Source organism: Hylobates moloch, unplaced genomic scaffold, assembly GCF_009828535.3.
Source record: "Hylobates moloch isolate HMO894 unplaced genomic scaffold, HMol_V3 SCAFFOLD_8, whole genome shotgun sequence".
NCBI lineage: Eukaryota > Metazoa > Chordata > Mammalia > Primates > Hylobatidae > Hylobates > Hylobates moloch.
In genome coordinates, this window is record NW_026652283.1 from 33,206,101 (window position 1) to 33,230,416 (window position 24,316).

At 44.8% G+C, this 24,316-nt stretch overlaps 1 protein-coding gene and 1 pseudogene across 3 annotated transcripts in view; both read right to left on the reverse strand.

The window, feature by feature from the left end:
* Nucleotides 1-16,724: 16,724 nt before the first annotated feature.
* The window catches only part of SNRNP40 (small nuclear ribonucleoprotein U5 subunit 40), a 38,246-nt gene continuing 30,654 nt past the window's right edge, over nucleotides 16,725-24,316 (reverse strand). Inside the window, exons 9-11 of one of the 3 annotated variants that reach the window (XM_058443309.1) lie at nucleotides 18,733-18,836; nucleotides 18,128-18,511; nucleotides 17,178-17,291 (exon numbers count right to left, since the gene is read on the reverse strand). In XM_058443309.1, the coding sequence (XP_058299292.1) occupies nucleotides 18,144-18,511; nucleotides 18,733-18,836 (472 nt within the window). In that variant the 3' untranslated portion in view covers nucleotides 17,178-17,291; nucleotides 18,128-18,143. Of the gene's footprint in view, nucleotides 17,292-18,127; nucleotides 18,512-18,732; nucleotides 19,722-24,316 lie in introns of those variants that run through there. The other 2 variants (XM_032160020.2, XM_058443310.1) reach the window with 2 other exon arrangements.
* LOC116473873 (transcription initiation factor IIA subunit 2-like) lies at nucleotides 20,730-23,631 on the reverse strand (annotated as a pseudogene).

A 24,316-nucleotide genomic window follows, 5' to 3' on the forward strand; every position in this document is an offset into this window, starting at 1 on the left:
CATTAAAACAAGGAAATATACAAATAAATACACAACGTTCTGATGAATACTCTAAAGAATATTAAAGAAGAAACGTGGCACGGTGGCTCGCACCTGTAATTTCAGCACTTTGGGAGGCCGAATCAGCTCACTGCAATCTCCACCTGAGTGGAGATCGGCCTCCCAAAAGTGAGTGGATCACCTGAGGTCAGGAGTTTGAGACCAGCCTGGCCAACATGGTGAAACCCCGTCTCTACTAAAAATACAAAAATTAGGCAGGGATGGTATCAGGTACCTGTAATCCCAGCTACTCAGGAGATTGAGGCAGGAGAATCGCTTGAACCCGGGAGGTGGAGGTTGCAGTGAGCCAAGACCATGCTATTGCACTCTAGCCTAGGCGACAAAAGCGAAACTATGTCAAAATAAATAAATAAATAAATAATAAAATACTAAGGGAGAAAAGGGAGAATGAGAGGGGCATAATTTAGGTTTGGGGACCAGGAAACACCTCTTTGAGGAAATGACACTGATACTGAGAGGACAATAGGAAGGAAGGAGAGGCAGGGGACTGAAGAGTGTTCTGGTGGGAGAAACAGAAGGTTCTTTTTCTTTCCCTTCCTCTCCACTCTCACTAGCCCTCTTGATTCGAGAGATGCGAAGTATGGTAAGATGTAGGTTAGGACCCGTGGTTTTGCACCCACATGGCCTGGGTCCCAGTTCCAGCGCTGTCACTTGTTTGCTGCTCACATAGTAAGCATGCAAATAAATGTGTCAATGTTTTCTTCCAGGACTGGCTACATAGTCTGGGGGGCCCAGTGCAAAATGAAGATGCAGGACTTCTTGTTAAAAAATTAAGAATTTCGGCCAGATGCAGTGGCTCATGCCTGTAATCCCATCACAGGTCTCCCTCTTCCACCCATTCTGCAGGATACCACTTTGTATTTTAAAAGACACAGGATATTCCCACAGTTGAATATCCTATGTGTGCTGAGGGTTTCACTTGGGTCAATAACCTAAGATAACAGTGGGAACTTTTCTTTTCTTTTTCTTTTTTTGAGACAGGGTCTCGCTCTGTCACCCAGGCTGGAGTGCAATGGCAAGATCACGACTCGGTGCAGCCTTGACCTCCCAGGTTCATTTGATCTTCCCACCTCAGCCTCACGAGTAGCTGGGACTACAGGCATGTACCACCATGCCTGGCTAATTTTTGTATTTTTTGTAGAGACAGGGTTTCGCCATGTTGCCCAGGCTGTCTCAAACTCCTGGGTTCAAGCGATCCCCCCACCTTGGCCTCCAAAAGTGCTGGGATTACAGGTGTGAGCCACAGTGCCTGGAAGAACAACAGGAAATTTTCTCAGCCATGCTTGGCAAACAACAGCTGTGTCCAACCAGGTTCCGTGACTAGACAGGCTTCCAGGAGTCTGTGAAGTCCCTGAAATAATATACAAAGCATCATGTGAGCAGCTGTGCCTTTTTCTGGGGAGAGGCACAGCTTTCGTCAGGTTCTCCAAAGAGTCCGTTTCCCACAAAAGAATAGAACCACCTCCACAAAGGCTCAGCCCAGATGTAATGTTCTCTACCAGATCCACTGCTGGGCCTCTTCCAGATATAATCTCTGCCAGTTACCTCTGTGGGGCTAACAATGCAACTCAATAACAAAAAGACAATAATAGCTACCATTTGTTGAGTGTTTACTCTGAGCCAAGCTTCTACATACATTATCTCATTTAATTCCTATAGTAACAGTGGATTCCACTGGGGCTCTGACCACCCCTGCAGGCTCTTGACTATATCATGTCATGCCTGTAACCCTCTATTCCAAGGCCTGGCTGACTCACTCATAAGTCTGTCCTATGGGACTGGGGATGGGCTGTCTGACCTCAGTAGAATTAACCTCTGCCCCTGGCTCATTCCCGCAAGTGCTGCCCTGAGGAATTCACACACACAGGATGCCCTCTCGTACTTCCACTCTTAAGCAACTACATCATAAATTATCTCTACATCCTACAGGGCTAGGATCAGGGCAGGAATCAGCAAATGTGTAGCAAATGAATGATTGCACACCCAGCACTCCGGTCGTTCCCGCTTCAGTGCCCAGCATATCTTGTGCCCTCTTTACCACCTGGAAGTCAGGGTTCTATGGAGGAAGGCGGCCTAACTGTAGGAACGGATAGAAACATCTTTGGCAAGAAGTTGGAGCAGCTAGGAGCTGGGGATGACATCAATATTCACCTTGAAGAATGACTAACCCTTGGGCCAAAGAAATGCTGTGGGGAGAATGAAGCAGGGTTTGGAAATAAAGGAGAGAGATGATTCAGAACATATCCACACTTCCTGAGCGAAAAGACAGAGGCGTGGTCAGCCCAGAGAGAAGCATGTTGGGTTCTGTTGAGGTGATGAGATTTCTAGAGGGTTAAGAAGTTTCTCCCCTGCCCTAAACCAAGGCTTGTCAGTGTTTCAATCTTCCACCATTAGTCTCTCTGTGGGTTAAAACACTAAAGCCTTCTGAGAAAGTTCACTTATAAGGTAGCTGAGTTGTTAAACATAATAATTTCCCCGCTTTCAAGTTAGAGGACTGAACATGCTCCTAATTACAGCCTCTGGAATGTTTTCTGACATCAGCCAAATTCTTCAAACCAACTGGGTGGCCAGCAATCCGGTTCAATTCTGACCCTAGTTATTAGGCGTTAGTGTAGACCCCACAGGTTAAGGACTCAGTTCTTCAAGACTTCCCCTACTTCAGGCCAGTCACAAGTCTCTGGCCACCCACCTATACTGCTGATAAACTGGCTATAAACTGGGGGTTCCTGGGATCCCCTCCTCAGTTCTAATAGTTTGCTAGAATGGCTCCCAGAATTCAGGAAGGCACTTTACTTACGTTTGTCTGTTTATTTTAAAGGATACTAATGAGCAGCCAGATGAAGAAGTACACAGGGTGAGGTCCAGAAGAGTCCCAAAGGCAGGAGTTTCTGTCCCTGTAGAGTCAGGGAGCGCCACCCTCCTGGCCTGTGGATGCATTCACCAACCCAGCTCTCTCATTGTTCAAGAGTTTTCATATAGCTCAGTCTTCAGCACCACCCCCCATTCCCAGAGATCAGTGAGTGGGACTGGAATTTCCATCCTCCTCATCACTTGGTCTTTCTGGTGACTAGTCCCATCGCTAGATCTAGGGGCGCTACCTAAGTCACCTCATTAGGGTAAACTCAAGTGTGATAGAAGGGGCTTATGAATAACAAAAAACACTCCTATTGCTCAGGGAATTCCCAAGATCCAGGGACAAAGACCAAATATGTTTTTGTATTATACCACTGTAGCCAACACTTATCAAGAACTATGTGCCAGGCCGGGTGTGGTGGCTCATGCCTGTAATCTCAACACTTTGGGAGGCTGAGGTGGGAGGATTGCTTGAGCCAAGGAGTTCGAGATCAGCCTGGGCAACGTAGCGAGACTCCATCTCTACAAAAATATTGTTAAAAAATTAGTCAGGTGTGGTGGTGCAAGCCTGTACTTACAGCTACTTGGGAGGCTAAGGTGGGAGGATCACTTGAGCCCAGGGGTTTGAGGCTGCAGTGAGTCATGACTGTGCCATTATACTCCAGCCTGGGTGACAGAGCAAGACCCTGCCTAAAAAAAACCCAAAGAAACAAAAACGACGTGCCAGGCACAATTTCTATGTATTAACTCATTAAACCTCACTACAATCCTTTGAGGTAGGTGCTATTATCATCATCTCCATTTTGTAGATAAGGAAACTGAGGTTAGATCACTTGCCCAGGGTCATATAACAAGGAAGTCATAGAATAGGATTTGATCCCAGGCAGAACTACTTTGCCTATACCATTCGTTACGTTTTCAAACTTTTCTTTTTTAACAGTAGACCCTTTTCTTCAAAAGAAAGCATACATTTCTAAAACAGAAAAAAAGTAGAACTTGTCTGATTGTATAGGGAAAGAGGACTAGCAACCTGCTCTCTCAATGTGCCCTCGCCTCCTGTGAAGGCCTCCAAAATCAGCTCCTCAGTCCAAGGTCTCTAACAAACAAAGTAGAAAACCCATTGGCCTAGATGATCTTCAAGGTGCCTTTTTTTGAAGAGGGGAGAGAGAAAGAAAGGGAGAATCTGAAGGGCAGAGACCTGAGTGAGTTCTTTTTTTTTTTTTTTTTTTTTTTTTTGAGACGGAGTCTCGCTGTCGCCCAGGCTGGAGTGCAGTGGCGCGATCTCGGCTCACTGCAGGCTCCGCCTCCCGGGTTCACGCCATTCTCCTGCCTCAGCCTCCCGAGTAGCTGGGACTACAGGCGCCCGCCACCACGCCCGGCTAATTTTTTGTATTTTTAGTAGAGATGGGGTTTCACCGTGTTAGCCAGGATGGTCTCGATCTCCTGACCTCGTGATCCGCCTGCCTCGGCCTCCAAAAGTGCTGGGATTACAGGCGTGAGCCACCTCGCCCGGCCGTGAGTTCTTTACAGTTACATAGCACCTTAGGGGCAGAGCTGGATCTCAACACTTCTGGGTCACTTCGGTTTGGTTACTCTGCCAGGTATTGTGTTAGGAGCTTCGGAAGCAAAGATGAATGGCACAGGTGTGCCCAAGAAAACCCTGGGATAAAGACCTGAGGTTAGTACAGTGGCCAACAGTGTGGCACTGTCCACCGATCACTGTCTTAAACTCATCAGCTTCAACAGTTGTTTTTCCTCTCTGGCCTCTACTGGCATCTGAGTTTGTGACTCTTAGGCCTGTTGGAGAGGCAAAACATATAAACAGAGTTATAAGCAATACATAGATGGGCAATAGCGTCTATGAGGTACATAAACAGAATAGTGGAAGAAATCATTAACTTTGCTTGGGATTAGGCAGTAATGAAAAATTTCAGCGAAAAGATTGTGCATGAAATACAGGTTTCCAAACAAGAAAAGATGTGCAGACACACAAGTGTCTAACTTCTCCTTCTTCTCCTTCTCCTCCTCCTCCTCCTCCTCCTTCTCCTTCTTCTTCTCCCCCCCAACTTTTTTTAAAAATAGATATGGGGTCTTACCATGTTGTCCAGGCTGGTCTCAGAACTCTTGGGTTCAAGCCATCCACCTGCATTGGCCTCTCAAAGTGCTGGGATTACAGATGTGAGCCACCTCGCACAGCAGAAGTGTCTAACTTCTGCCCATACTTTTTCAGGAACTATGACCCCTCTTTTCTTTAACTTCCACCCACACTTTTTACTTCTTCTTGCCTCCTTACTGCTATTACTGTAAGTTACTTCCTTTAACTAACTATCTTCCAAATCTCACCTCCAGAGCAAATATTAAAAGGAGAAACAGGCCCGGCGCAGAGGCTTATGCCTGTAATCCCAGCACTTTGGGAGGCCGAGGCAGGTGGATCACAAGGTCAGGAGTTCGAGACCAGCCTGTCCAATACGGTGAAACCCCGTCTCTACTAAACAATACAAAAATTAGCTGGGCATGGTGGCGCATGCCTGTAATCCCAGCTACTCAGGAGGCTACAGCAGGAGAATCACTTGAACCCAGGAGGCGGAGTTGTGGTGAGGCGAGATAGCACCACTGCATTCCAGCCTGGGCGACAGAGTGAGACTCTGTCTCAAAAATACCTGATAACAAGGTAAAAAGCTTGTAGAAAATTTACTCTTTTTTTGTTTGTTTTTTGAGATGGAGTTTCGCTCTTGTTGCCCAGGCTGGAGTACCATGGCACGATCTTGGCTCACCGCAACCTCCACCTCCCAGGTTCAAGCGATTCCCCTGCCTCAGCCTCCCGAGTAACTGGGATTACAGGCATGAGCCACCACTCCCAGCTAATTTCTGTATATATATTTTTTGAGATGGAGTCTCGCACTGTCGCCCAGGCTGGAGTACAGTGGAGCGATCTTGGCTTACCACAACCTCTGCCTCCTGGGTTCAAGCGATTCTCCTGTCTCAGCCTTCCAAATAGCTGGGACTACAGGTGAGCGCCACTATGCCCAGCTAATTTTTTGTATTTTTAGTAGAGACAGGGTTTCACCATGTTGTCCAGTCTGGTCTCAAACTCCTGACCTTGTGATCTGCCTGCCTCGGCCTCCCAAAGCGCTGGGATTACAAGCTTGAGCCACCACACCCGGCCTAATTTTTGTATTTTTAGTAGAGGCAGGGTTTCTCCATGTTGGTCAGGCTGGTCTCGAACGCCTGACCTCAGGTGATGTGGCCGCCTCAGCCTCCCGAAGTGCTGGGATTACAGGCATGAGCTACCGTGCCTGGTGAAAATTTACTCTTCTTGTCTGGGCTGTGGGGTCCAGTCTTTAGCACAGACTCTGTTGACAGCCGAGACAAATCTCCCTTTCCACCAGCCTTTGGAAACCATGTGGGTTTTCAGTTTAAGTCTGCCCTCAGGCCAGTGGAGCTGGGGACAAGGAGAGATGGCTAGAGGCCTTCTCGCCAATTGGCCCCTTGCTGTGTTGATTCATTATGCTGCACTGGGGTTGTCTAGGGACTAACTAGGACAGGAAGACAGATGGAGTCAGCTGAAGCCTGGCCCCTCTAGCACATCCCAAATGCCCTGATGAGATTCTCAACTCCCTGCTGCTCCCCACTCCTTGTCATTTTCATAGGGCCTCACCCAGGTGTCTCTTCTCAGCCAACAGTTCTTAGGATCCTAAAATTACCATCTTCGAGTCTGAGGAAAACTGTCATCTTAAAATCACAGAACAGTAGAGCTGGAAGGACTTTCTTTTTTTTTTTTTTTTTTTTTTTTGAGACAGGGTCTCACTCTGTTGCCCAGGCTGGAGTGCAGTGTGCAGTGGCATGATCTCGGCTCACCACAACCTCTGCCTCCTGGGTTCGAGTGATTCTTGTGCTACAGCCCCCCGAGTAGCTAGGATTACAGGCATGTACCATCACAGCCGGCTAAGTTTTTTGTTGAATTTTTAGTGGAGATGGGGTTTTGTCATGTTGGCCAGGCTGGTCACGAACTTCTGGCTTCAAGTGATCTGCCTGCCTCAGTCTCCCAAAGTGCTGGGATTACAGGTGTGAGCCACCGTGACTGGCTAAACTGGAAGGACTTCTAAATGGAGCAGTTCCCAAATGTTAGTGTACAGACCACCTGCATCTGAATCAGGGCTCCACACCAGCCCAACTCAAACAAAATCCGTGGAGGTGGGACCTGGTTATGGGTGTTTTTAATATACTCCCCAGGGATTCTGATGAGTAGCTCGAATCCTCTGAATCCATCCGACAGGAATTCCTGTCTTATGGCCACCCAGCTTCTGTTTGCATACCTCCAGAGATGAGGAACTCCCTACCATTCTGGAAACAGCTCTGATGGTTGCTCTTTCTTTTTTTTGGTTGTTATTTTTGAGACAGTCTCATTCTATCACCCAGGCTGGAGTGCAGTGGCCCGATCTCGGCTCACTGCAACCTCTGCCTCCTGGGTTCAAGCGATTTTCCTGCCTCAGCCTCTCGAGTAGCTGGGATTACAGGCATGTGCCACCATGCCCGGCTAATTTTTGTATTTTTAGTAGAGACGGGGTTTCACCATGTTGGCCAGGCTGGTCTTGAACTCCTGACCTCAGGCGATCTGCCTGCTTAGGCTTCCCAAAGTGTTGGGATTACAGGCATGAGCCACCATGCCCGGCCTGTTGCTCTTTCTTTGTTCAGTATAAACCTGCCTTCTTATGGTTCACTTTGTCTTGGCTCTGCACTTTGAGGCATCCCAGAATAAGAGTGTTTCCTCTCTTTTCCAAGGCAGCTTTTTGCTGTTTAAGGCAGCGATCTTATCTGTCTTCTTCCCTAGTTCCTACAACTGTTCCCCACAATGACTTCCTAAGAGGGCACCCAGAACCAAAGGCATCCTCAAGTGTGGCTGACCTCTTGTGCAGAGTACCAAGAACCCTCTGGTGGCTCCCTTTCCATAGGACGAAGCCAAAGCTGCCAACTTGGCTTTCCAGGTCTTTCGTAATTTGGCTCCATCACTTTCCAAGGCTTCTGCTCATCTGTTACTCCCCCAACATGCTGTCACCACATACGCTGCGTGTTATTTTTGAACACAACAGATTTGGCAATCTGTGTTGTTGTCCATGTTTATTCCACTATCTAGACGGCCCCTACCCACACTCCCAGCTCCCTCCCTTCTCCACAGTTTCTGATCCTCCTTTAAGATTCACCTAGGCTGGATGCAGTGGCTCACGCCTGTAATCCCAGCACTTTGGGAGGCCAAGGTGAGCAGATCATTTGAGCTCAGGTGTTTGAGACCAGCCCAGGCAACATGGCAAAACTCTGTTTTTACTAAAAATACAAAAATTAGCTGGGTGTGGTGGTGCACACCTGTAGTCCCAGCTGCTCAGGAGGCTGAGGCAGGAGGATTGCTTGAGTCTGGGAGACAGAGGTTATAGTGAGCCGAGATCAGGCCACTGCACTCCAGCTTGGTCAACAAAGCAAGCCTCCAGCAAAAAAAAAAAAAAAAAAGAACAACAACAACAAAGATTCACCCTGTGTTTTTTCCTCAGTAAAACTTTTCCTAACTCCTCCCTATGCATTGCCTCCTTTGCAGGTATGCCTTTGACAGCGTGTATTAGACTGTATTTGAATTGATAACTGGTCTAAAACAAGTACGTGAGAAGACACAAAGCATAGGGTAAATGTAGTTAGTACGTCTTCCTGGAGTGTCCATTTTAGTTGGTGCTAAGTCATTTAAAGCATGTATTGGCTGGGCATCGTGGCTCATTGCGTGCAATCCCAGCACTTCGGGAGGCTGGGGTGAGTGGACTGCTTGAGCCCTGGGATTTGAGGCCTGCCTGGGCACCATTGGGAGACCCTGTTACTACAAAAAATAAATGAAAAATTGGCCAGGTGTTGTGGCACTGCCTGTAGTCCTAGCTACTTGGGAGACTGAGGTGGGAGGATCGCTTGAGCTCAAGATATAGAGGCTGCAGTGAGCCACAATCCCACCACTGTACTCCAGCCTGGGCAACAGAACAAGACTGTCTCAAAAAAATAAAATTATCAACATAAAACAAGCACAACAATATTATGAAGCAACATACAAAACCATGTATCTTTTAAATTTTATTTATTATTATTATTATTATTTTTTGAGATGGAGTCTCGCTCTGTTGCTCAGGCTGGAGTGCAGTGGCGCGATCTCTGCTCACCACAAGCTCCACCTCCCGGGTGCACACCATTCTCCTGCCTCAGCCTCCTGAGCAGCTGGGACTACAGGTGCACGCCACCACGCCTGTCTAATTTTTGTATTTTTAGTAGAGATGGGGTTTCACCATGTTGGCCAGGCTGGTCATGAACTCCTGACCTCAAATGATCCACCTGCCTTGGCTTCCCAAAGTGCTAGGATTACAGGCGTGAGCCACCGCGCCCGGCCCACACACCTTTAAATAATCAATTTCACTGGGAAAAAAGGTAAGGGGACTGTTCTAGATTGAGACACTAGAAAGAATAGCCAAAATATGAAACTTGATTGATCTTTGATTGAAAAATAGCTATAAGATATTTTTGGTGCTGGTATGATCATTAGATGGCATTAGGAAATTGTTTTTAATCTTCTGAGGTATGGTAATGGAGAACATTCCTAGGAGATGCTTACTGGAATATATATATAATATATATATTAATTTAAGAATATTTGGGAGTAAATAATTATGATGTTTGAGCTCAGTGTGGTGGTGTTCACCTGTAGCCCCAGGTACTAAGGAGGTTGAGATGGGAGACTTGCTTGATCCCAAGAATTCAAGTCCAGTCTAGGCAACAAAACAAGACCCCATCTTAAAAAAAAGGAAAATTAGGGTTGGGCGCAGTGGCTTACACCTGTAATCCTAGCACTTTGGCAGGTTGAGGTGGGTGGAGCACAGTATCAGGAGATCAAGACCATCCTGGCCAACGTGGTGAAACCCCATCTCTACTAAAATACAAAAAATTAGCTGGGCATGGTGGCACGTGCCTGTAGTCCCATCTACTCGGGAGGCTGAGGCAGGGGAACTGCTTGAACCTGGGAGGCGGAGGTTGCAATGAGCCAAGACTGCACCACTGCCCTCCAGCCTGGCGACAGAGAAAGACCCTGTCTCAAAAAAAAAAAAAAAAAAAAAGAAAGAAATAAAAGAAAATTATTATGGAGGATGTCTGCATCTTACTTTCAACGGCCAGTGAAAGTCAAATATGTATGTGTGTACATACATGTGTGTGACAGTGCAAAGATTTTGAATTATTGAATCTAGGTGGCATACAGATGTTCAGTACATTAATCTTTCAATTTTTATATTTGAAATTTTTTTTTTTTTTGAGACGGAGTCTCGCACTGTCACCCAGGCTGGAATACAGTGGTGCAATCTCAGCTCACTGCAAGCTCCACCTGCTGGGTTCACGCCATTCTCCTGCCTCAGCCTCCCGAGTAGCTGGGACTACAAGTGCCCGTCACCACGCCCAGCTAATTTCTTGTATTTTTAGTAGAGACAGGGTTTCACCGTGGTCTCGATCTCCTGACCTTGTGATCCACCCGCCTCGGCCTCCCAAAGTGCTGGGTCGTGAGCCGCTGTGCCGGGCCTGTATTTGAAAATTTTTAAAGTAAAAAGTTGGAGGATCACAGATTCAAGGTAAAATTTCTTTTTAAAAAAACTTTAAAAATTAAAAATAAATTTTTTTTGAGACAGGGTCTCGTTCTGTCATCCAGGCTGGAGTGCAGTAGCGCAAACACGGATCACTAAAACCTCAACGTCCTGGGCTCACATGATTCTCCCACCTCAGCTCCCAAGCAGCTGGGACTACAGGTGCATGCCACCACATTCAGCTAATTTTTTTTTAAATTTTTTTGTAGAGATAGGGGGTCTCGCTTTGTTGCCCAGGCTGGTCTTGAACTCCTGGGCTCAAGCGATCCTTCCACTTTGGCCTTGCAAAGTGCTAAGATTACAGGTATGAGCCACTGGGCCTGGCCAAGGACAACTTTGTTGTTTTTTTTTTTTTTTTTTTGAGACAGAGTTTCGCTCTTGTTGCCCAGGCTGGAGTGCAATGGTGCAATCTCAGCTCACCACAACCTTTGCCTCCCGGTTCAAGCAATTCTCTTGCCTCAGCCTCTCGAGTAGCTGGGATTACAGGCATTTGCCACCATGCCTGGCTAATTTTGTATTTTTAGTAGAGACGGGGTTTCTCCATGTTGGTCAGGGTGGTCTCAAACTCCCGACCTCAGGTGATCTGCCCGCCTCAGCCTCCCAAAGTGCTGGGATTACAGGCATGAGCAACCGTGCCCGGCCAAGGACAACTATTAATAAGTAAACAGGACAAGGCTCTGGCACTCTCCCAGGAAAGATTAAAACTTTCCAAGCCTGTAGAACAGTGGTTCTTAAACTTGCACCAGAATCACCCAGATGGCTTAAAACACAGACTACTGAACACTTTACTCCCCCGAAATTTCTTGAAGGAGAAGTTAACTTGGCTTTATGCTGCCCTCTTGACTATAGTTCTAGCCATGGCCAGCACCAGTGTTCTCAGCCTTGACTGCACACTGGAATCACCTAAGGAAGCTTTAAAATCTGACGTCCACCTCAGGGATTCTGATTTATTTTATTTATTTAATTGATTTTTATTTATTTTATTATTATTTTTTTTGAGAAGGAGTCTCGCTCTTTTGCCCAGGCTGGAGTGCAGTGGCGCGATCTTGGCTCACTGCAAGCTCCGCCTCCCAGGTTCACGCCATTCTCCTGCCTCAGCCTCCTGAGTAGCTGGGACTACAGGCATCGGCCACCACACCCGGCTAATTTTTTTTGTATTTTTAGTAGAGACAGGGTTTCACTGTGTTAGCCAGGATGGTCTCGATCTCCTGACCTTGTGATCCGCCTGCGTCGGCCTCCCAAAGTGCTGGGATTACAGACGTGAGCCACCATGCCCGGCCAGAGATTTTAATTGGCAGGCCTTGGTGGGGCACTAGAAACTGTACTTCCAGGAAGTTCTCAAGTTGTGGATGCTGTTGGTCCAGGAACCCCACTTTGAGAATCACTGCTCTAGAGCAAGACTGCTCAAAAGCATCACTCATGACATTCTAAAGCAGTAAATTCTTTGAGCATCTCTGGCCTCTACCCATTGTATGTCTGTAGCACCCCTCTAGATAGCTCCAGATATTGTCAAATTGTTCCCTGGGAGGCAAAATTGCCTAAGGTTGAGAAGCACTGCTCTAGAAGATCTAAGTTAAAAAAAGAATGCAAGAGTCTAGATGGGTTGCAGTGTCAATTGAAGAAAAGGAGTTGAAGCCTAGAAGAAAGAGTTTGGAACATCCCAGGGCTTGATGCAGAGGATGGCCATCATGCAGGCTTCTTTCAGAGAAGCATCATTATGTGTCTGGTGTTCAGAGACAATTGATCAAAGGACAGGCTAAGAGCTCAGACCTGGCATCATTTGGTTCCACAGGAACAGGGCTGCCCATTTTAAGTCAGGCCCCTCCCTCTTTCCTGGGACATTAGCTGTCAAGCCCCAAAGACTCTTGGAAAAAGCAATCCTGTCCTAGCCCAAATGGCCTGACGACCTTTCTTTAAGGCTCAACTGCCTAGGGCTCCAAATTGCTCAGAGCTCTCTTTTACCTCAGTTTCCCATTCTTCTACTTTGAGATGTTAATAAGCGGCAGACTCTAGTCTATTAGTAAGAAGCAAATACTCTAGTTTTGTTGTGAAGAAGCAACTCTGATAAGCCTTTACCTGTTCTTTCTAGCTACTAACCAGATCCAATCCCTGAAAAAGATTGTTCTTGTCTTTGAAACCAGCAACTCTGCCTATTATCTATTTACTTGAAATAGAAGACAACGTCTGGAGACTTGGATCTGCTTCCCTACGGGACTCATCCTTGTATAACTTCACTAGGCCCAGGAAGGTCTCCAGGGATTAGCTTCTCTAACCTGAAAAGGGATCGAGCATCCCTGAACAACCAGGGGAAGTAGGTGAGGGAAGACAGTACCAATTTTTGTTTTGATGGGCTGGCCTGTAAATAAACTGTTTAGGGGGTTGGGACTGAATGGGATTAGGGCTACTGACTAGCAGAAAAAGTAATTATATCCGGGAGGCCAAAAAAACAACAAATGGAAAAATAACCTGAAAATCTACCTCCCTGAAAATTCAACCCACAAAACTCAGCCACGCAGCAAAAAAGAAATTTGGCTCTTTAAGTGCCAACAGTATTAAGTGCTAGAGATTGTGGAAGTCATAAAGGGAAATTAACTGAAAACCAGAGATGCCATTACTCATTCGGGAGCAATCTCTCTCTCCCAAAGTGAGAATACAATCTGCACCCTCTGGGGATCTTTTATACTCAAATCTTTATTCCCCAGGCTGGGGCTTCTATTTTCTTCAAATTCTAAATGGTGCTGCTATTTCCTGCTAATGGCTTCTACCCAGCCTCTTGAAGAAGGCACCTGGGAGGGGACTGAAGAAGGAAAGCCCTCGCAGTCTCCAGGGTCTTGGCTCTTCCCAATCACTGCCAACTTCTCAAGGGATTGGTAGGCTTTTAAAAGGGCAGTGTCAAGGTTGAAGCCCTGTTTTATTCCAACCCAAGAAAAGATGAGGGTGGGTGGAAGGGACTGGACCAGTTTTCAAGTATAGGTTGAATATCCCTTATCCAAAATACTTGAGACCAGAAGTGTTATAGATTTTGGATTTTATTATTTTTTTTTTGAGACAGGATCTCACTCTCACCCAGGCTGGAGTGCAATGGCAGGATCTTGGGTCACTGCAGCCTCCACCTACTGTGCTCAAGCAATCTTCCCACCTCAGCCTCCCAGGTAGCTAAGACTATAGGTGCATGCCACCACGCCTGGATAATTTTTGTACTTTTTGTAAAGACAGGGTTTTGCCATATTGTCCAGGCTGATCTCAAACAATCCTGGGCTCAAGCAATCTTCTCGCCTTGGCATCCCAAAGTGCTGGGATTACAGGCATGACCCACTGCACCCAATGTCTGAATATTTGCATATATATAATGAGATATCTTGGGACCCAAGTCTAAACACAAAATTCATTTGTTTCATATACACATAGCCTGATAATTTTGTAAAATATTTTAAATAGTTTGTGCATGGAACCAAGTTATTATTATTTTTTGGAGATGGGGTCTCACTCTGTCACCCATGCTGGAGTGCAGTGGCATGGTCATAGCTCACTGCAGCCTTGACCCCCTGGGGTCAAGCCATTCTCACCTCAAATCTTCCAAGTAGCTGGGACCATAGGTGTGTGCCACCACACCTGGCTAACTTTTAAATTATTTGTAGAGATGAGGTCTTGCTATATTGCCCAGGCTGGTCTCGAACTCCTGGGCTCAAGTGAACCTCCCACCTCAACCTTCCAAAGTGTTGGGATTACAGGTGTGAGCCAGGTCCAGCTGAAACAAAGTTTTGACTGCGACCTGTCACATGAAATTAAGTGTGGGATCTTCCACTTGTGGCATCATATGGGCCCTCAAAGTTTAAATTCTGGAGCATTTAGGATTTTGGACTAGGGATTCTGATATAGTTTGGATAGTTGTTCCCTCCAAATCTCATGCTGAAATTTGATGCCCAATGTTGGAGGCAGGGCCTAGGTGGAGGTATTTGGGTCAAGGGGGTGTATTCCTCATGAAAGGCTTGGTGCCCTCCTTGTGGTAGTTTTCACGGGTTATTTGTAAGTACATGGCACATCTCCTCCTCTCTTGCCATGTGATACACCTGCTCCTCCTCTGCCTTCCACTATGACTGGAAACTTCCTGAGGTCCTCACCAGCAACAGATGCTAGTGCCACCCTTTTTGTACAGCCTGCAGAACTGTGAGCTCAATAAAGTTCTCTTTATAAGTTACTCAGCCTCAGGTGTTTCTTTGTAGCAATGCAAAATGGACCAAGACAGATGTTCTACCTGTACGTGGACCTGGTGCTTAAAAAGGATTATTAGGGAGTGTTCAGTGATACTGCTGGAGGTGTGAAAAGCAGCTTGCATACTATCTTTGTCCAAATTTCTCCTGGTTAAAGGCATAACCATATATATATATATATATTGCTCAGACCAAAAATCTGGAAGTCACTATTCCCTTTGGAGATTCTACCATACTATGTATATTAAAGGCTCTAAACAGTCCTGCAGTAAATAAACTGGCTTCACTTTATTTAACCTGGTCTTGAGCATGGGATCTTTATGCCCCAAAATATCTAACAAACAATCTGAAAAAGTGTTCTGTGCAATGCACTTTGGGAAACCTCAACCTATGGATCACATACATGAAGTACAAGCTTTCTCGGATTTGGCTTTTAATTCTGTAACTTTACTGTTTGCTGCTCCCCAACTCTAATCATCCTCAAGTTCTTTTGGTTTATAAAATATGCCACACTTTCAAGCTTGTGTCTGCTGTTTCCTGAAATGCACGTTCTTTATCCACCTGGCAAGCCCTACTCATCCTCCAAGTCCCAATCTAAGCATAATCACATAATCTGTGAAACTTCCTAAATGCTCCAAGGCAAAATAAATTGTTTACTCCTATGTTTCCAGTGCACTTTATTCACACGTTATTCACTGTATTAAAAGTAATTGGTTTGAAAGCTTTACCATCCTGCTGGTTCCTTCATTGATGAGTTGTATAAATCTTTGGCATGTGCTCACTTAAAAAAGTAATGAATTTGAGATGGTTTTTTCTACTGGTGTGTGCACTTCTCAAGATGGCAAGGACAGTACCTTATTTATCTCTGTCTTCAGCAACGATGGTCATGCCTGCCACATAATAGGGGTTGATGTGTTTGTTGAATGACGATGCCCCAAACGCAGGGTAGATATCCTCTCTCTAACTTAAGATAGATGATTCAGGTTTGTGAGCCAAAAGTATACAACCAAACCTGCTCAGAACAGGTTAGAACTGTGAAGATCTCTTTGTTCTGAGATAAGAGATTCAGAAAAAACACACTCTACTCCCCAGTGCCAGATGAGATTCACTAGTGTCTATCTGTGTGCTGGGTGTAGTCACCCAGTGATCCAGGGAGACAGTAACCTGTCTTAGTGGTAGAAGGAAAGTAACAGCATTTCTTAATATCCCTGTCTGTTTATGCAAAGCCAGACAAGTAAACAGAATCATAAAGGTGTCTCAGATAATGTCACGGTTAAGTTGCACCCAAACATTCTCCATTCCATTTGAGTTGAGTTTGATGCAGCATTCTGGGCAATGTCATTTCTACCAGCTGAGACTGCTCCAAACCTGCCCACTTTCAAGAGCCTGAGTATAGAGAATGCTGCTCAGAAAAGTTCTTTTGGCAGGAGGCAGAGTAAACACAGGCTCTGTTCATTAAAGATCAGGTGAAAGTACACAGAACCAGGTTCTTTTTGTTGTTGTTGTTGAGACAGAGTCTTGCTCTGTCACCCAGGCTGGAGTACAGTGGCGCAATCTCGGCTCACTGCAACCTCCGCCTTCCAGGTTCAAGCGATTCTCTTGCCTCAGCCTCCCGAGTAGCTGGGATCACAGCTGTGCCTCACCACGCCCAGCTAATTTTTGTACTTTTAGTAGAGACGGGGTTTCATCATGTTGGCCAGGCTGGTCTTGAACTCCTGACCTCAGGTGATCCACCCACCTTGGCCTCCCAAAGTGCTGGGATTACAGGCATGAGCCACCGCGTCTGGCAAAACCAGGTTCTTTTAGAACTTATTTATCACCTCTTGGCTGCTATGCTTCTAGTAGGAAAAAAGTATTGTTACTGATAAATAATTATTCTCTGTCATTTTCATGGAAGTAAGTAAACCTAAAAACACAGAAAAGGGGGAAAAACAAAACAAGCGAGCAGCTTCTTGGAAGTTTAAATGAATTGTATTCTGTGGCCACATCATGCTCTATTCTGATTTATAGCAATCAACCCTCAAAAAAAAAGACAGCAATAAATCCAATCCACATGGCTCTTGTAAAAAGGCATCTATTTGGCTTTTAATACAAAATGATTTAGAGAAATACAGAAAGAAAATATCATACAAGCCAGTTACAAAAAAAAAAAAAAAAAAAAAAAATCCCAACCAACAAATTTGTCACATTGGGCCCGCATTAAAAAAAAAGAAAAAAAAAAAAAAATAAAACAGTCCCTGAAATCTGGCAGGTGGTTTTTAGAGGCCACGGGGAGCTTGCCTTAGTCATCCTGGTGAAATGGGAAATGGGACAGAAGTGGTTTTTGGAATATGGCCAACGCCTCCTGTTTCTTGCTAACAATGGTCATCTGAAGGGAGAGTGCTAGCCTGGACATCCAACATTTGGCGTCACTTATGCAGCCTGAGGTCTCAAAGACAAGCGGCCTTGGAGTCTTCCAGTCCATATCTTCACTGAATCTCTCCCATATACAGTCTCTTGTCACTTGATGCTGAGATAACTGAGGTAAAAAGAACAGATAAGATAACTAGAAATAACGAAGGCTCAAGGAGACTTGGTGCTCAAGGGCTCTTGTGTCAAGAGCCAATTTTGGTATAAAAGAGCAATTGGACTTAGCTTAAATTCCCCTCCTAAACACCATCCACAGGAAATTGTAGCCTGGCTTTTCAATCCAAGTCCTCTAATATCATGAGGATGACTGTACTATGGGAAATACATTATCAGACACTAAATACTGACATCCCTTGTCAGTCAAACCCCAAGAAAAAGACTTTCCCAGTCATTCTAGAAGAGAGGAATCTATGGCTGAGCCAGTCATTTTGTAAATGTGCTTCTGCTTGTTATACTTAGCCCTAGAGAAAGTTACAGTTTCTCCTTTAATTCAAGGCCTAAATTATTTGGTTTAGCCAGTCAAAAAATTTTAAGCTGAAATTTGTATCTAAATATTAAGAAGTATCATTCTTGGCCGGGCGCAGTGGCTCACACCTGTAATCCCAGCACTTTGGGAGGCTGAGGCGGGTGGATTACCAGAGGTCAGGAGTTTGAGACCAGCCTGGCCAACATGGTGAAACCTCATCTCTACTAAAAATACAAAAATTAGGCAGGTGTGGTGGTGGGTGCCTGTAGTCCCAGCTACTTGGGAGGCTGAGGCAGGAGAATCACTTGAACCTGGGAAGGCGGAGGTTGCAGTGAGCCAAGATCGTGCCACTGCACTCCAGCCTGGGCAACAAGAGCGAGACTCTGTCTCAAAAAAAAAAAAAAAAAAAGTATTCTTTTAATCAAATACATCACTGAAACAGACTTGATGGAAGTAAATTAAAAAAAAATTAGACTTACCAACTTCCCTTTGAGATCAAGAAGAAAATGGAGCACTGCCCTTAGTCTCACCACTTATGAGCAATGGTGAGACTGTCATTGATACCCACATAAAGACTGTTTGCAGCTGGGCACAGTGGCTCACACCTGTAATCCCAGCACTTTGGGAGGCTGAGGCGGGTGGATTACTGGAGGTCAGGAGTTCGTGACCAGCCTGACCAACGTGGTGAAACCCTGTCTCTACTAAAAATACAAAAAAAAAAAAATAAAATAAATAAAAAAAAATTAGCTGGGCATGGTGGTGGGTGCCTGTAATCCCAGCTACTTGGGAGGCTGAGGCAGGAGAATTGCTTGAACTCAGGAGGCAGAGGTTGCAGTGAGCCGAGATTGCACCATTGCTCCAACCTGGGCAAAACAGCGAGACACTCTCAAAAACAAAACAAAACAAAACAAAAACAAAACCCAACAACAACAAAAACCCAACAACAACAACAACAACAAAAACACCCAAAGGCTGTTTGCATGGAAATTCGCATAAAACAGATACCCACTTTTGACTCTGTATTCCCAGGATCCCTAAGGGGAGATTTCCAGTTTCCCTTTCCCCCTCATTTGGACAGACTTACTGATGGGCTCGTCAGGGTGGAAAGCAACTTCATTGATGGAGCCAGCATGGCCGGGCAGCTTATACAATATTCTCCTGCTTGTGGTATCCCACACATACACAAACCTGTAAGGTATCATGAAAAGCAAGGGTAAGGCCTCCTAGAGCTGGGGGTAGGGCAGAGGCATGGCTTTTTAAAGGAAATGGAAGCAACAATTATTTACTTACCTTTCATTTAGTGAACCGTGTTCTGGCTTTTAGAAATTAGGAATACAGAGTTTGAATAAGACATGGACTCACCTCTTGAGCAACGGGGTGGAGAAATAAGAATAACTAAAAATATAAGCATGACTGGCATGTTTGAATACAAGCTTCTGAAATGGGAAACACCACAGGGAAGAAAAAAAGTTTTTCCTGCAGACATCATACAAAAACCTTTTTCAGAGTGTCTAGTATAATTAGGCTACAGTTAACTTCATACTCATTCAGGAAGTCTAAAAGGTAACCCAACTCATGGCAGGGTGGGAGCCTAGGCTGCAGATCCAGGTGAACTTTTTAGTACTGTATTCAAACAGAGCCCTGAGAAGGGACAGGAAGTGTCTGGTATATAAAATATTTATAGTATTTGCTAACCTAATACTCCTTGAGCCAAATTTTCCATTGAATTAACAGGCAGAAGGAATACTGAATTCTAGAATGGGAAGGGGCCAAGAGAAATCAGCTTGTCTAGGCTGGGTGTGGTGGCTCATGCCTGTACTCCCAACACTTTGGGAGGCCGAGGTGGGTGGATCGTCTGAGGTCTGGAGTTTGAGACCAGCCTGGCCAACAAGGTGAAACCCAGTCTCTACTAAAAATACAAAAAATTAGCCAGGCATGGTAGCGTGTGTGCCTGTAATCCCAACTACTCGGGAGGCTGAGGCAGGAGAATTGCCTGAACCTGGGAGGTGGAGCTTGCAGTGAGCTGAGACCGTGGCACTGCCCTCTAGCCTGGGTGACAGAGTGAGACTCCATCTCCAAAAAAAAAAAAGAGAAAAAAGAAATCAGCTTCTCTAAACTCCTTATTTTAGAGATAAGAAAACTGGGGCACAGTGACGTTTCCAAGGCAATACAGTTCATCAACGGCATAACTAAAATTAGAACTTTTTTTTTTTTTTTTTTTTTTTTTTTTTTTGAGACGGAGTCTCGCTCTGTCGCCCAGGCTGGAGTGCAGTGGCGCAATCTTGGCTCACTGCAAGCTCCACCTCCCGGGTTCACGCCATTCTCCTGCCTCAGCCTCTCTGAGTAGCTGGGACTAGAGGCGCCCGCCATCACGCCCGGCTAATTTTTTTGTATTTTTAGTAGAGATGGGGTTTCACCATGGTCTCGATCTCCTGACCTCGTGATCCGCCCGCCTCGGCCTCCCAAAGTGCTGGGATTACAAGCGTGAGCCACCACGCCCGGCCAATTAGAACTCTTAAAAAAAAAAAGAGCTTATTAGAGAATATTCTTAGGAAGAAAACATTTTTATTTGTCATTGAAAAAAATTATGAGGCTGGGCATGGTGGCTCACATCTATAATCCTAGCACTTTGGGGGGCCAAGGCTGGTAGACAGCTTGAGCTCAGGAGCTTGAGACCAGCTTGGACAACATGGTAAAACCCCATCTCTACAAAAAAATTAGCCAGGTGTGGTGGTGCATGCCTGTGGTCCTGGCTACTTGGGAGGCCAAGGAGGGAGGACTGATTGAGTCCAGCACGTAGAGGCTGCAGTGAGCTGAGATGGCACCACTGCACTCCAGCCAGAGTGAGATCCTGTCTCAAGAAAAAAAAATTGTTTTTTTCATGCTGTATAATAAAGGTAATGTAAGAGGTTATAGAGTTTTAAGCTTCTTTCTACTGAAATACTCTGAATACTGCTGAAATACTGAAATAACAGAATGTACTTTCTGTAATGCTAGAATAAAAAAAAAAACTTCTACATTTCTCTTCAAAAGTGATGAATAATAACAGAAGATGTCATAAAAATGTGATTTTTTTCTTATTCATTCTATAGTATTAGAGCCAGTATTTATCATCACAGGCCATAATTTTCACTTTATCCACTTTAACAAGTTCTATCACCTTTTGGAATTCAGTATCATTGAATACAAAAGTCTACATGTTATCACAGAATCTTTTTGTTTTTCTAAATTATTATTTTTTTTTTGTAGAGACAGTGTCTTGCTATGTTGTTGAGGCTGGTCTTGAACTCCTCGCCTCAAGCGATCCTCCTGCCTTCACCTCCCAAAGTGCTGGGATGACGGGCATGAGCCACCATGCATGGCATATGGCAGAATCTGTATGTATTTAGAGAGCCCCTGAAATCAACTCTGTTCCTAATCCTCTGAGCCAATGATGACTTTATAGCCTTATCAAACTGAAGTAAAACTTGAAGGGCAAGTTGAGTGAACTGCTGAGATTTTATGAGCTCATCTAGGCTCTCCTGAAGACTGTTTCCCAAAGTAGTACTTCTGTATAACTGATATGATATGGCTTAAGAAGAAGAAATTGTTTTTCTTATTCAAGCTTGCCTTGATGTCCTGTGCTGAAGGTTTCCTGCCATGGAGCAGACAGAAGTGACCAGGAGCCCAGCAGGGGGTTCCTATGTTCCTGACCACCTCTTCAGCAGCCACAGAAACTACAGAGCTGAACCGAAGACTCTGGAGCTCTTAATACAGTGTTGTATTTTACTTTCACTTACCCTCCATAAATACACTGGCTGAAAAAAAAAAAAAGTTCCTTTGACCCTCAACCTTGCTTAAGTCATTAAAGGGTAAAGTATAGAGCTATTATCTTAATCTGATGATGTAAAACTCATCTGTTGGTAAATATAAAGGGCTGGTAGTTTTGAAGCAGGTATTTAAAATTATTTACATATTTTGTTTTGTGCAATCAACAACTCACCAGTACTTGATCATAAAAATGGTACATTCACCAGTACTGGATTATAAAATGCCTAGTTCTAATCCAACTTACACTTTTGGTCAAAAATGCAAATAAACAAGAGCTTCTTAATTATACTATTTAGCTGTCATCAGCTAGGCTCCATAGAAACTAAGTTCTGAACAAGATGGAAGAGAAGCAGGAACTCCATCTGTCTAGACTCCTTGGCTCTGATACTCATGCCCTTCCTACTGTCTTCTTTCCTGTCATGCACAAAAAGCTGGTCCTCATTAATTCAATGAAGAGCAGTATGGCATAGTGAAAGAGTATGAGCTCTGGAGTCAGAAAGACTGGGGTTCAAGTCTCAGTGCAGCTATTTACTAGCTAAGTAAGCTTAGCTCAGAGAAGTTAAATAATTGCAGATCATTTAACTTCTCTAAGTTTCTTAGTTACAATGATGGAGAAAATACTGATCTCATAAGTTTGTTGAGAAAAATAATGAGGTAATATATGCAAAGTGCCTGGCACACAAAATTAATTATAGCTATTGTTATTATGAGTACACTCATCATCAAAACAGAATCTCATGAAGTCAATGGGCTGAATAAATCACTCTTGGCCGAGAGACTGGCCAGTCTTCCCATAGTCTATAGGACTATTTAGAGTTTCAAGCTTGAATATGAAGAGGTGATCTGTAAGTTATTAGTTAGTAGAAAGGAGAAATTTGCCAAATCCAGGCCAAGCTGAAAAGCAGTTTTCCGAGGATACATTTCCCAGGCACATAAAAGACAGAATCCCAGATCTCCAAGGGTTTACACTTCAAGGTCTCACTCTTGATGGCTGCCAATTAGATGCTAAATTTAGAGGGGTTCCTTGCCCTCTCCTTACTTTGGCATGGCAACATTTGGCAGGAATCAGGAGCCTTATGTAACAGAGCTCCTTGTTGACTTGGGGCCAATTGGTGAGGTGGCCTGTCAAATCTTGCCAACCCCCAGCAGGTAGAGAGGGGTAGGCTTTCCTCAGACATGCTTTCACATGTGAATTTTTTTTTTTAAAGAGATGGGGTCTTGCTCTGTTGCCCAGGCTGGAGAACAGTGACATGATTGCAGCCCACTATATCCTCAAACTTCTGGGCTCAAGGGATCCTTCTGCCTCAGCCTACCAAGTAGCTGGGACTACAGGTACGCACTACTATGCCTGGCTAATTTTTTTAAGATTTTTTTTATAGACACAGGGTCCTGCCATCATGCCCAGGCTGGTCTTGAACTCTTGAGTTCAAGCCAGCCTTCCACCTCTGCTTCTCAGAGTGTTGGGATTAAAGGTGTGCACCATCGACCACATGTAAAGTTTAAAGGAACAGTGGAGAGGGAAAGAGGAGAAAAAGGACATTGCAATTCAGAAAGGGCCAATGCCAGAAACAAACTGCTCATCAGAAAAAAAAAGTATGTAAATATAATTAAAAAATTTAATTACAGCTGGGTGCGGTGGTTCACGCCTGTAATCCCAGCACTTTGGGAGGCCGAGGCGGGCAGATCATGAGGTCAGGAGATTAAGATCACTCTGGCTAACATGGTGAAACTCCGTTTCTACTAAAAATACAAAAAACTAGCCAGGCATGGTAGTGGGCACCTGTGGTCCCAGCTACTCGGGAGTCTGAGGCAGGAGAATGGCGTAAACCCAGGAGGCGGAGCTTGTAGTGAGCAGAGATCGCACCACTGCACTCCAGCCTGGGCGACAGAGCAAGACTACATCTCAAAAACAAAAAAATTTAATTACAAAAGAAAGATACACTCTTTCTGCTGAAAATTATGTAAAAATACTTAGGATAGTTCTTACTATATCAGAATATGAGACACCTTAGTCTGTTTCTTAAAGTCTTCTCTAGCAACTTGACAACTTAAAATTCTTTAGATTTCCCTCTTCCAGGCAGCTCTCTAAACCACTTGCACTCAAATCATCAATGTGACACTTTCACCTGGACCCTTTCTTTTTCCTCCAGAAAATACCTGAATACTTGTCCATTTTTCTTGGCATTAAACTTGTCAGGAAAAAAGAAAAGTAGACTCTGGAATTTAAATATGCTCATTAATAGAAAGGTATTCATTAATAGAAAGGTATGGGACAGACCACAGTGCAGCTTCTGTGTGGCAGCATTAGGGCCCCAAATAGGTGAAAACCCTGGAATATGCTGAAAGCCCTGGCTAGCCCAAGAAATGCTTCCTTTTTATAGGATGGTGCTTGTTTCAGTAGGATTGGAAGAGAAACTCTAAAGGGGAGGACAGGATTAAGCTAAAAAGGGTTAAGACACTGCCCAATGAGCTAAACACAGGATTTGCTGTCAGAGGGTCTTATTGCTCTTTACCAGGCCTCATTTGCAGCCCATCAGACTCGACACCTGGACATCCCTATTCAACTTCTGATTCTCCCCCAAGCACAGGTTACCACAGACATGCCAAATACAACAGCATCTGACAGAAGAATTCTCTCCCTTCTGTTTCTCATTCAGCACATAATGCCTGAGCCAGTTTAGATTCATATTTCATAAAGCCTTAGCCGATTAATTCAGCATGGGGTGGAAAATACCTAGTTCGCATTTTGCTACACCTTGCACCTAGCAATCATTGCACTTCCCACTAACCCAGACGCAGCTCTGAATCATCTCCAACACAGGCAGGCTTTACCAATAGCTGAGCTGCTATGCAGGGTA